The sequence below is a fragment of the Ursus americanus genome, chromosome X, assembly GCF_024610735.1.
Source record: "Ursus americanus isolate L20-20 chromosome X, mUrsAme1.1.p, whole genome shotgun sequence".
In the NCBI taxonomy this organism is placed as follows: Eukaryota; Metazoa; Chordata; class Mammalia; order Carnivora; family Ursidae; genus Ursus; species Ursus americanus.
The window spans coordinates 15,393,398-15,406,079 of record NC_142164.1 but is presented as its reverse complement, the minus strand read 5'-3'; the positions used below and the strand labels follow the sequence as shown (position 1 = coordinate 15,406,079).

At 45.3% G+C, this 12,682-nt stretch overlaps 1 protein-coding gene across 1 annotated transcript; it reads right to left on the bottom strand.

Moving 5' to 3' along the window:
* Positions 1-7,044: 7,044 nt before the first annotated feature.
* Positions 7,045-12,482, bottom strand: LOC148106829 (integrator complex subunit 6-like). The gene is made up of 5 exons (XM_087859714.1): positions 12,453-12,482; positions 9,772-9,952; positions 8,021-8,143; positions 7,553-7,646; positions 7,045-7,177 (listed from the first exon to the last, which is right to left on the bottom strand). Exons 1-5 carry the CDS (start codon positions 12,480-12,482, stop codon positions 7,045-7,047), a joined length of 561 nt encoding a protein of 186 aa, XP_087715840.1.
* Between the last annotated feature and the right edge of the window lie 200 nt (positions 12,483-12,682).

Sequence of the window (12,682 nt, the reverse complement as noted above, 5' to 3'; positions counted from 1 at the left end):
TACATCAAATCTTATGATGTACTGTACGCTGGCTAACTGAACATCATCATCATCATCATCATCATCATCATCATCATCATCATAAAATATCCATCAAGTAAAGGAAATAAATAAATAAATAAATAAATAAATAAATAAATAAGGGAAATTACAGATGTCTAATTTCACATTTGAAATGGAGGTATTTCAAATTACATGATGTGTCCTCAAGGCTTGGAATTTTTTTAATAATAATTTTTTATTATGTTATGTTAGTCACCATTCAGTACATCCCTAGTTTTTGATGTAATATTCCATGACTTTATTTTTTATTTTTTATAATAATATTTTTTATTATATTATGTTAGTCACCATACAGTACTAGATCTATATTCTAGAAACTACAAATCACTCTTGAAAGACATTGAAGAAGACACAAAAAGATGGAAAAAGAGTCCATGCTCGTGGATCGGAAGAATAAACATAGTTAAAATGTCTATGCTACCCAGAGCAATCTACACTTTCAGTGCCATCCCGATCAAAATACCAATGACATTGTTCAAAGAACTGGAACAAACAGCCCTTAAATTTGTGTGGAACCAGAAAAGGCCCCGAATCGCCAAGGAATTGTTGAAAAGGCTTGAAATTTTTAACGAGAAAAATGCTATTTTGTATAACTACATCTGATTCACAAAAAGAAGCAAGTTATGTGATTCATAAATGTGCTGACAATATAAGTTCTGTAGAAATTTCATTGATAGCCATTAGTTTAAAGCAGAGACAATATCTAGACTTTGTAACACATCCGAATTGTGTTTGTATCTGATAAATCTGACTCACAAATTTTCCTTTGTCTACTCTTGTCCAATGTAGGAGTACCCTTGAGATTTTTATTGAACAACACCAACCACAGAAGCATCCTGAAAAAGAACTTTCAGTAAGCTGAATTTAAATAAAAATCGTTACAGACCATCAGTTGGCAAGAGAGGTTGGTGCACATGGCAGTTTGCTCATCAAAAAGGACATTGACAAAGAAGTATAGTTTGAAAATATGTTTGATGAGTTTGCTATCAGGAAAGCCAGAAAGTCAAATTATACTAAATTCTATTTGGGTACAAAAATGTTCAAATCCAAAATAATATTTTGAGTTAAAGTACACTTACTTTTCAATTTTACAAAATCTCTTTAATGACTTTTGAAAATATATTTTTACTTACTTATTTTGATTCCAATATACTTTATTTTTTTCAGGTGTCTTTGCATTTTATTTATTTTTTTTATGTTACGTTAGTCACCATATAGTACTTCATGAGTTTTTGATGTAGTTTTCCATGATTCATTATTGTGTATAACAACCAAGTGTTCATTGCAATACATGCTCTCCTTAATACCCATCACCCGCCAACCCATTCCCTCACCCTCCTCACCTCTGAAATCCTCAGTCTGTTTCCCGGTATCCATAGTCTCTCATGGTTTGTCTCCTCCTCTGATTTCCCCCCCTTTATTTTTCCCTTCCTTCTCCCAATGTCCTCCATGCTATTCCTTATGTTCCACGTATGAGTGAAACCATATGATAATTGTCTTTCTCTGCTGGACTTATTTCACTTAGAATAATCCCCTCCAGTTCCATCCATGTCAATGCAAATGGTGGGTATTCATCCTTTCTGATGGCTGAGTAATATTCCATTGTATATATGGACCACATCTTCTTAATCCAGTCATCTGTTGAAGGGCATCTCCGCTACTTCCACAGTTTGGCTATGTGGACACTGCTGCTATGAACATTGGGGTACATGTGCCCCTTCTTTTCACTACATCTATATCTTTGGGGTAAATACCCAGTAGTACAATTGCTAGGTCATAGGGTAGCTCTATTTTTAGTGTCTTGAGGAAGGTCCATACTGGTTTCTGAAGTGGCTGTACCAGCTTGCATTCCCACCAACGGTGTAAGACGGTTCCCGTTTCTCCATATCCTCTCCAACACTTGTTGTTTCCTGCCTTGTTAATTTTTGGCATTCTAACTGGTGTAAGGTTGTCTCTCAATGTGGTATTGATTTGGATTTCCCTGATGGCTATTGATGTTGAACATTTTTTCATCTGTCTGTTAGCCATTCGTATGTCTTCTTTGGAGAAGTATCTGTTCATGTGTTCTGCCCATTTTTTGACTTGATTATTTGTTTTTTGGGCGTTGAGTTTGATAAGTTCTTTATAGGTCTTGGATACCAGCCCTTTATCTGTAGTGTCATAAGTATCTTCTCCTGTTCCATGGGTTGCCTCTTTTTTTTGTTGACTGTTTCTTTAATTAACATAGTGTTATATTAGTTCCAGATGTACAATATAGTGATTCAGCGATTCTATACATTACTCATCATAAGTGGACTCTTAATCCCCTTCACCTATTTCACCCACCCCCACCTCTCACTTTTGGTAACCGGCAGGTTGTTCTCGATCCTTAAGAGTCTGTTCATGTTTTGTCTCTTTATTTCTTTGTTCATTTTTTTGTGTCTTAAATTGTACATATGAGTGAAATCATGTTACCCGTCTTTCTCTGACAAATGGATAGAAAAAATGTGGTATATACTACTGGGGGTCTTACTTTAAATATGGTCACACAGTGCCTCTCTGAGGAGGTGGCCTCTAAGGAGAGAGGGGAAGGGAGACAAGACTGACAAGACTTGGGAAGGGGAGTTGAGGCAGTGGGAAGTCCAGCTGCAAAGGTCCCCGAATGGGTGCAGGATGCCATGTGTAGGGAAGCAGGAGGCCGGGGTGGCTGCAGCACAGGGATGGGGAGAGAGGTGGGCGTCCCAAGTGTGTTTGGACAGATGCACAGCTCTTTTCCATTACACCTTCTGTGATTGCACTTGTCAGTCCTTCGTGGCTGAATGGTTCAATGTCATGGTTAAAACAGTTTAAACAGGGGTCTGTGCAGCCCACTGCTGCCCACGTAAGGGACCTTTGCTAGGAAGGGATAGATAACTCTATTCCTCTTTTAAATGTTCCCCGACCATCACGTTAAGTAGTTACATGAATGGATAATGAACTTGTGGAAAGTTGACTCAAAGCAAATGATCAGGTGTAATTGGAGGCCTGCTGCACATCCAAGGGCTCAATAATGTGGGACCCTGATTTTTGACCTTCAGAGATGATCTACTTGTTATGTGAAAGCTCTTTCCTGAACCATCAGGGTAAGTTGTCATAGAGGAAGGACCGGGAGATTAACATCCCAAGGTTAATTTCACACCCCTCATCAAGGCTCCTAAAATCATTCTCTGGCTCCAGAGTCCCTGCTGCTTGTCTGTCCCTAATCAGTAAGACTTGGCTTTCCCATTTACTGAGAGGGCCATCTTGCCTGTGCCTTCATCTGCCGTGGCCTGAATCTCCTCATGACAGAAGGGCTGAATAATCCCTATCCCATGGATCTTAAGGAGAAGTGGAAGATGTTGGACATTCCGAGTGTGTTCAGGGCCTGGACTCAGTGGCACCCAGAAATTTGTGGGTTCATGCTGAGGGTGATGAGGAGTGATCACTGGGCTCCTTAATATTGTGGGACCACTACATGGAGACCAATTCTGTGGAGCCCAGACTACAAGGGAGACACTCAATTCACAGAGCTATGCCAACATGCTCTTGGGGGAGGCAAGAACACTGTCCCCAAGGGGATGTGGGCTTTAGCTTTCAGCAGACTCTCTGATGTTAACATGAACAGGTTTTCTGTCCATCCCCTTGGAGGGAGACTTTGTTGTTCTAGGGGCAGGTGTTTAGAAGTAAGGTCATCCTTCCTTCCTTGATCCACGCCATGTTGCCGAAATTGTCTGCCTAGGAGCACTCAGGCTTCTGTGCTGTTCTCTTGAACCCAGGAGGCCTCGTGCTGTACTGATGATGATATGCAGTCTTGTCATGCACTTTATGAAAAATAATATAGGGAAATTTCACTAAGTTGGGGACAAAAGTCAGGAACGGTTGCTCTCACATCCAAACATTTGTGGCCAATTGTGATTTCAACAGGAAGAGAAGAATCATGAAAGGCCATACTACTTGAGCTACTGCTTTACTAACCTAGCCGGAGGAAGAAAGATTTTCCTCCATGCCCCAGCAGCAGCAGAAACAATGAGGGACAGGCACAGCCCATCGAATAAGGAAATGTCAAAACTCAGTCAATGAGAGAGAGTCACAGTCCGCCAATGAGGGAAATCAAAAGGTTACAGTCACATGCCCAGCCAATCAGCAATTGTCACAGCCCAGCCAATGAGGGACTGCACAGACAAGCTAGTGAGGAACACTCAAGCTCAGCCAGTGAGGGTCAGTCTCAATTCAGCCAATGGCAGACAAAACCTAGCCAATGATGGACATTCACAGCGTAGCCAATGAGAGAGAGTCAAGGCCCAGGCAATGAGAGACCATCACAGGGCAGCCAATGAAGGACAGTCACAATTCAGCCAATGATGGACAGTCAACTTCAGCCAATGATAGACAGTCACAGTTAGGCAATGAGGGAGAGTCACAGGTCAGCCAATGATGGACAGTGAGAGCCCAGCCAATGATGTACATTCACTGTGTAGCCAATGAGAGAGAGTCATAGCGCAGCCAATGAAGGACTGTCACAACTAAGCCAATACCAAACAGTCACAGCTCAGCCAATGATGATCGTCTCCACTCAGCCAATTATGGACAGTCACAGCTCAACCAATGATGGACAGCAAGTTCAGCCAATGAGGGACAGTCATCACTTAACCAATGAGGGACTGTCACAGCTCAGCCAACGAAGGCCAGTCAATACGGAGCCATTGAGGGACAGTCACAGCTCAGCCAGTGAGGAACAATCACAGCCCAGCCAATTACGACAGTCAATCCATCATTGGCTGGGCTGTGACTGTCCATCATTGGTTGTGCTATGACTCTCTCTCATTGTCTAAGCTGTGAATGTCCTTCACTGGCTGGGCTCTGACCTTCTGTCCTTGGCTGAATTATGACTGTCCCTCATTGGCTGGGCTATGACTCTCTCTCATTGTCTAAGCTGTGAATGTCCCTCATTGGCTGGTTTCTGACTGTCCTTCATTGGCTCACATTTGACTATCCCTCACTGGCTGAGCTGTGACTTTCCATTATTGGCTAAGCTGTGACAGTCTCTCATTGGCTGGGCTATATCGCTCTCTCATTGGCTAAGCTGTAAATGTCCCTATTGGGTGGGCTCTGACTCTCCCTCATTGGCTGAATTCTCACTGTCCCAAATTGGCTGAACTGTGGCTGTCCCTCATTGGCTGAGCTTGACTGTCTCTCATTGGATAGGCTATGACTCTCTCTCATTGTCCAAGCTGTGAATGTCCCCCATGGGCTGGCTTCTGACTGTCCATCACTGGCTCAGTTTGACTGTCCCTCATTGGCTGAGCTGTGACTTGCCATTATTGGCTAAGCTGTGATACTCTCTCATTGGCTGGACTATACCACTGTTTCATTGGCTAAGCTATAAATGTCCCTTATTACGTGGGCTCTGACTCTCCCTCATTGGAGGAATTCTGACTGTCCTTCATGGGCTGAGCTGTGACTGTCCCTCATTGGCTGAACTGTGACTTTCCATTACTGCATGAGCTGTGACAGTCTCATTGCATGGGCTAGAACACTCTCTCGATGGCTAAGCTCTAAACGTCCCTCATTGGCTGAGTTGTGATTGTCCCTCATTAGCTGAGCTGTGACTGTCCCTCATTAAATTTGGTGTGGTTGTCTCTCTTTGGCTGACCTTGACTGTCACTCATTGGCTGGGCTATGACTGTCCCTCATTGGCTGAGCTTGACTGTCCCCCATAGGCTTGGGTGTGGCTGTCCCTCATAGGCTTGACTGTGGACTATCGCTGAATGGCTAAGCTGTGCATGCCCCTCATTGCCTGGGCTGGGACTGTCCCTAATTGTCTGAGCTTTGCTGTCCCTCTTTGGCTGAGCTTATGGAATTCAGTAAGTTTATTATCTACCTCAACATCCTAAAGTGACAATTTCAAAAAAGGCCTGGAATAATCTTTTAAAGTGAAAGTTCTGGCTCTAACTTGGCAGCCGTACCTTGAGCGGCTGGGGTAATATAATTTAGAGGATGTCAATCCTCTACCTCATTAGCAAGTATATTGAGCTCTCTCTCCCATAGCCAATGACTCACATCTTTATTAATGAAGGGATGGCAATGAGAGGGGCTCCTCTCACTATTATTCTTATGTATTCAGTAGCCAACTTTTGCTTCTTGTCCCCACAACGTTAGGCTTCTCTGCACTGGAGGTCTTTTTCCAAAGGAGAAAGGCTTTCCACAAGAGCCCTAACAATGACTCCATTGAAATGGAAACAGACACTGCCAAGGGTTCAGGCCGGAGTGCTCCTCTCCCTCAGTCATCAGGCAAACATGGGGTTCCTGCACAGCGTGGGGAGATGGGACCCGACTGGTAAGGACACAGGGCTGCAACGACACGAGACCCTGAGGAAGACTATGTCCACGATGTGTGGGTTTTTCTCAGCACGCTCATGGTTGTGATCAAAGTCAAAGGAAAATTAAAACAACTCAGTGGAGGCAGGACAGCTAATGGTCGGGTCCACTGGTAAGGAAGGTGTGAGTCATCCGCTCAGGCCAAGCCTTATGACCAGCGGAGGGGCTGTCTCAGGCAAAAGGAAAAGAAATGGAGAGTGTATGGGGTGCAGGCTGGCTCGGTCAGTGGAGCACGGACTCTTGATCTCGGGGTTGTGAGTTCGAGCCCCATGTTGGGTGTAGAAATTACTTAAAATGTAAAATTTAAAAAAAGAAACTGCTAGTGTAGAAGATGCTATAAACACCAGCGACAGGCCTGTGACCTGCTGAGGAGCTAGGATATAGTGTCGACCCATGACTTAACGGCATTCCCCCTCTTCAGGGGAAAACAAACAAACGAACAACAAATTATCCTTTTAAATGCATTGCCAAATCAAACTTTACTAACAGGAATTTATAACATTTAAGTTTCAATGGTGTTTCATATCCTGAAGAAGAAAATTTCGTAGCTAACTCGTGCTCGGAGGCATCAACAATATCCGGCAGCATTCCAGGATGGCCAACTGGTTATGCTTTCTCAATGATCGTTGCGGTAATAGGATTAGAAGACTTGGGAGTCTTCATCTTTGTTGAGAAATCCTCATATTCTATTTTTTCTACTAAATTCCCAAGGCGACTTACTAAGTCTTGTCTCTTAAATCTGAAAATAGAGAAACAAGTCATTAACCAAAGGATATCCAAAGGACCTATGATGCAGGAGGCTCTGTAGAAATGGAAAGAGAGCCTCAGTTTATAGGAGAACAGAAAACACATCTGCAAGGCAAGGGACAATCCAGCAAATTCAGAGGGCCAGTTCAGGGTCAAGGTCCACCTCAAACTCGGGTGTGAACAGAAGGCTCTTCAAGCTTGGAAGAAGGAGAGACTCAAACACTATCAATCTAAATAACTGGAGACAACGTGAACTGTGAGTGAGGACCAGGGTTTGAGAAACGCCAGGCAGGCCCGACCCCACCCCTCACCCAGCAGCGCACTGGCCCCACCGGGAAACATACTGCACAGTTCCTCCCACACTCACCTTGCCGCTTCCTTCATGGCGTACACAACAAATTTTTTCTGCACTTCTGGAGGTCCTTGCACCCCTTCAAGCAGTTTGGAGATTCTTTCATATTCTGGGGATATGTAGAGAAAAAAACCTTCAACATCTCTAAAGTACAAAGGGGAGGTAGAAGTCAATCTTGGAGTCTCAGCGATCATTCAAGGGCTAGAACGTTACAGAGAACCTGTGCTTTCCATGCTTACATTCAGACATCCGGACACAGCCACCAGTGGAATCTGGTACACAGTAACCACTTAAGAAATACAAGGGAACAAGACAAAAAGGTTTACGGGGACATTTCAGTCAAAATAAAGAGGAGCCATTCCACTTGTGAAAATCCAATTCTGGCAAAGGATGAGCCTCAAGAGGTTGGTTGAATCTAGTCTGAATAATAGTATGGGAAAGACTTCCTGTGGTTTCATGGACAGAAGTGCTTATTCTACTTACTTCCTCCAAGCTGTCGAATTTCCATCTTTAATTGCTCTTTGATTTCCGTATTGATTTTCACCGGAATGGGCAGTTGATCTGGCATATCTCCAGACACAGACGTTGCTGTGACCTTGAGGTCATCTGCAGAGAGACAGCTGGCGATGATTCCTCCCACCAGGGCATGACCACCAGCTTTGTGAATCAGCCCACCCTTGCTGACGCTGGTCAAGTCCTGAGACAAACAATCCAACTTACCGTGTGGAATACCGTCTCCTGCCATATTCATAAGCTCGGGAGGAACAGATGTTGACCAGAAGCCAGCAGGTGGGGATAGACCACCTTCCCTCCCCTCCCCGTGGGTACTGTGAACGACAGGTGCACCCGGAAACCTAACTGACCGTGGAGCTGCAATGACGTGCATTTCAGCGACCCCCCCCCACACATCCATGGGCTCCACAGTCTCTAAAATTTTCATTTCATAGCAGGTGAATATACCAGATAATTGTATCAGACCTGAAATTCTGACCTCAGGGAAGATAATACAGCAAGGCAGCTCTTCTTGTCACTACGCATACCCAGAGACAGACGTGGACAGTGTAACCAATTAGCAAACATTCACAGAGCCCTGGCACTCGTGACTTCATGTCACCTGGATGCCCTCTACGAGGTGGCAAGCTGAATGTGTCACTTGATGTCAGGATGCCTGATATTGGCACTCCATCACTAGAAATCCCAGTCAGCAAATGGATCTTTGTCATCTGGGTTTTGTCTCAAAATGAATATTGGCACTCCCAGTTGGACACGTCTACTTCATTCACTCATCCTCTGTGCCAAGCATCAAGCCAACAGTGGGGATCAGCCATGAACCAGACAGAAGAAACCCTCTCCTTTTGGAATGTATAACCTCTGTGGACGTCAGCAGGTAAATGCGCAATGAACAAAGGTGATAAGAGGGTTTGAATTCATGTGAGGAAGGAAGGAAGCAGGGTTGTGAGTGAGAGCAGGAGGGAAGCCTCCATGACGGTGTGGTCAGACAGGGCCCTCTGAGGGGGTGACCCCTGGGCAGAGCTGGGAGCAGGAGACAGAGGCGGCCTGTGCACACGCAGAAGAGGAGTTCTAGCTGCCGGGAGGACAGGGCAGGATCCCTAGGAGGGGACGAGCCGGGGCCATGGAGCACAGTTCAGAGGGAGAGAGAACAAGAAGGTCACAGAGAGGACACATGATGGCAGGAGAGGATGGCAGGGCCAGGTCATGCAGGGCATGGAGACCAGTGTCGGGAGCTCAGACTCTGTTCTGAGTGCTCAGGGGAGTTGATGACCATATGCATGTAATGGTCTGATTTCTGTGTGGCCACAGTCACTCTCGGTTCACGGGAACCCATGAGCTGTATGGGGTCAGGTGGAAAAGCAGGATGCGAGCTCAGAAGCCAGGGGAGCAGCTTGCTGAATCCTGAGGTGGTGTGCGATGAGGGACAGTGTAATGGTGGGACTCTGGAATGATGACGGTGTTAGGAGGAGAGAAGGAAGGACAGAGAGGAGAATGAGGGTGTATCTTTCTATGAAGAAACCAGTAGAGTCAAGTGGTGGGGAAGCCAGCAATGTTTCCATGAAGGACAGAGTGACCACCTGGTCCAGCGTGACTGAGAAATTAAGGCAGCATCACCCGAAGTCAGTGACCTTGATGGGAACTGCTCCCGTGGCGTGGAGGAGCCAGAGGCCAGGCTACCGTGGCTCAGGTCAGGGAGGGGAGGGGAGGCCTGTCATTCTCACCATCTTCCATGGACACGGCTGAGCCCCCGGCGTGGGATGCTCCCTCTCCTTCCTCCTCCACTGACAGCAGCCTCATGCTCAGCCTTTTCTTAATTGGAGATGGAGTGATGGATTTCCCAGGACTTTTCACTTGGCTTTTGGGCCCAACAGCGGACTCCTCTCCTTTCTCACTCATCACTTCCTGAGGAGCAACAAGAAACATGTCCCATTAATGAGAAAACTGCAACCCTTCCGAAACAGTACGGAGGTTTCTCAGAAAGTGAAACTAGCACTACGTCATGAACCAGCATTTGCAGTACTAGGTATTTACCCAAAGAATTCAAAATACGGATTTGAACGGATACATGACCTCAAGGGAGAAGGGCTTCCCGCCTGGCACCCTCCATGGTACCCGCCTGCAGAAGTGCAGAGAGAGCCCTTCTCCCTCTCACAGCTGCTCTGCAGTCTCTTAATTGTTAAAAGTGGAGTCTGGGCACCGTGGGGAAGAGCTGGCAAATGGACGTTCTTCACACTAAGATCCAAATCTCATAAGAATATTGCCCTTTTAAGAGAAGATGTCAGGCTATGGGCATAGTGATTGTGAAAAGTGGTCGTTGCCGGCTGGTACAATTTCTGCTATTTCCAAATGCATCTTGTCTTTGCTCTTTTACTTGCCATGGTGAACACAATTTGCATAGGTTGCTTTCAATCACAGGAGCAGAAACCTCTCCTGTGTTTAGCTAAAATGATACAAGAAACCAACAGCTAAGTGGACATTAGCATCAAATGAGCTGAATCCTGTATGAATAATATGACCAAACGTTGGCTCCCTTCCCCAGGTTCTCTTCTGCTTCTTAGAAGCCACTTCATCCCAGTTCTGGCTCCTCCTCATGATTGCAAAGTGGCTGCCAGGCTCCTCAGTTACGTGCTACTCAAGTCCTGTGTAGCAGGAGAATGCGGTTACATCCTTCCCTAGCGCTCCCAGAAGACGTCCTAAGGTTTGCAGGGTGGAATCCTTTTGTGCACATGTCCACCTCCAGCAATCATTTTGCTCTCTGGGGCACCATTCAGAATGTGCCAGTTTGGTGGGCTCAGCCCCCAGATAGCAAATGCATAGATTGAAAGATACCACCCTCAATAGGCTTGATCATGGCCTCACACAGAGTCCTGCATTCAGTCATCAGAATATCATTTCTTCTCGAGCAGGCAAACACTGGCAACCCTGCCAATAAACCCCAATCCTTAATGTCATGCACACCGTGTTCTCTAAAGAAAATGAAATCAAAGAAGTACTTCTTAGCAACACAACAAAAGGTCCTTCAAAACTGTACAACATACTCTAAATCAATACTTATTAGTGAACTCTAGGAGAACATCACATGACCGATTCTGTGCGACACACGTGGAATGACGAACAGAGAGGAAAACTTACAGCTTTACATTTTGTTAGAGAAGAACCATTGCTGCAAATGAATGAGGTCTGTCCATGGAAGAAGGTGTAAAAAGACTACAACAAACCCCAGGAAAGTAGAGTGAGGTCTATGCTGTGTTCTGACACTTGTGTCTCCCACAACCATGCATTGAAATCCAACCCCTCAGGGGAGCTGGTATTAGGAGATATTAGGGTCCCTTGGCAAGTGCCGAGGTCCAAATGGTGGCCCACTCCCGAATCGGATCAGTGCTACAGAAAGGGGGCTGCAGAGAGAGCCCGAGCCCTCCCACCACAGAGGGCAGAGCAAAGGTGCCTGGCTTGAAACAGGCCGCGGACCTTCTCTCGATCGCCCTGGTGCCGGCAGCCTGGTCCTGGTATCCTGGCCTCCACGGCCCTAGGCCACAGATTTCTGTCCTTGTCATCTTCCCAGTTTCTGGCATGTTGCTATGGCAGCCTGCACAGACTGAGACGGCTCCTTGGCATGATTATCAATGACAATTCATCCTCAGATAAAAAGTACTAGCCACCAAGCAGGAGAGCGAGCCCTGCATCCAGAGAAGAGCTCTGTGACAGACAGCGGGAACACCCAGACTGACTTTATAGCAAATTTGGAAACAGATGAAATAGACTCTTTTCTAGAACAATGAAACATTCCAAAACTCACCAAGAAGAAACAGAAAATCTGAAGGCTCCTGTATGGGGTACGACGTTTAGCACCAAATGACGAGCCTTTCTATCCTGAAGGCTTTCCTGACGAGTCCTTCAAACATTCACGAGGCAAATAAGACCAGACTTACACAAACTCTTTCGGAACAGAGGAGAAAGGGTGTGAGTTCTCTACTCATTTTATGAGGCCAAGATAAACATGTTACCAACATGTACCAAAAACACTGCAAGAAAGAAAACGAAAGAACCACATCTCTCTCCTGAATATAGACGCACAACACAATTGGTTAGCAAGTGAAATTAAACAGGACATAAAAATCCAAAGGTCATGTGTCTTGCTGGAAGGAAGATTCGTTTCACCCTGGAAAATTCATCAGTGAAATGCGCTACATAAACAGCAAAAACCAGAAAAAAGACACAGGGCCACTTTCATAAACGGGTTGACGTTGGATACCTATTCATGGTAAAAATCATCAGCAACTCAGGTGAAAGGCAACTTCTTGAACCTAAGAAAAGATACCTCTCCCGCCCCAAAAATGTACACAAGTGCCGTATTTAATGGTGACAGAAGACAAGGCTGTCCGTTGTGTTTTCAAGAACATACCGGAGGAGAAGTGAGGTTGTAATTGTTCATAGTTGACATGTTCTTGTACATAGAATATCCAAAAGGAATTAAAATCCTGAGAATTAATAAGTGTACAAGCGTCAAGCTACTGGATAAACAGCAAGAATCAAAAACACGTGTATTTCTGTGTAATAACAAACCAGTTAGAAAAAGATATTTCGGGGGTGCCTGGGTGGCACAGTGGTTAAGCGTCTGCCTTCGGCTCAGGG

What these genes read in the sequence shown, in the direction of transcription:
- LOC148106829 (XM_087859714.1), bottom strand. Translation starts at nt 12,482, where the DNA reads ATGAACAATTACAACCTCACTTCTCCTCCG. An exon ending in AATTCGACAGCTTGGAGGAA is followed by an intron (nt 7,647 to 8,020) that starts GTAAGTAGAATA and finishes ACATATCCCCAG; the next exon opens with AATATGAAAGAATCTCCAAA. An exon ending in GCCATGAAGGAAGCGGCAAG is followed by an intron (nt 7,178 to 7,552) that starts GTGAGTGTGGGA and finishes CTCTATTTTCAG; the next exon opens with ATTTAAGAGACAAGACTTAG.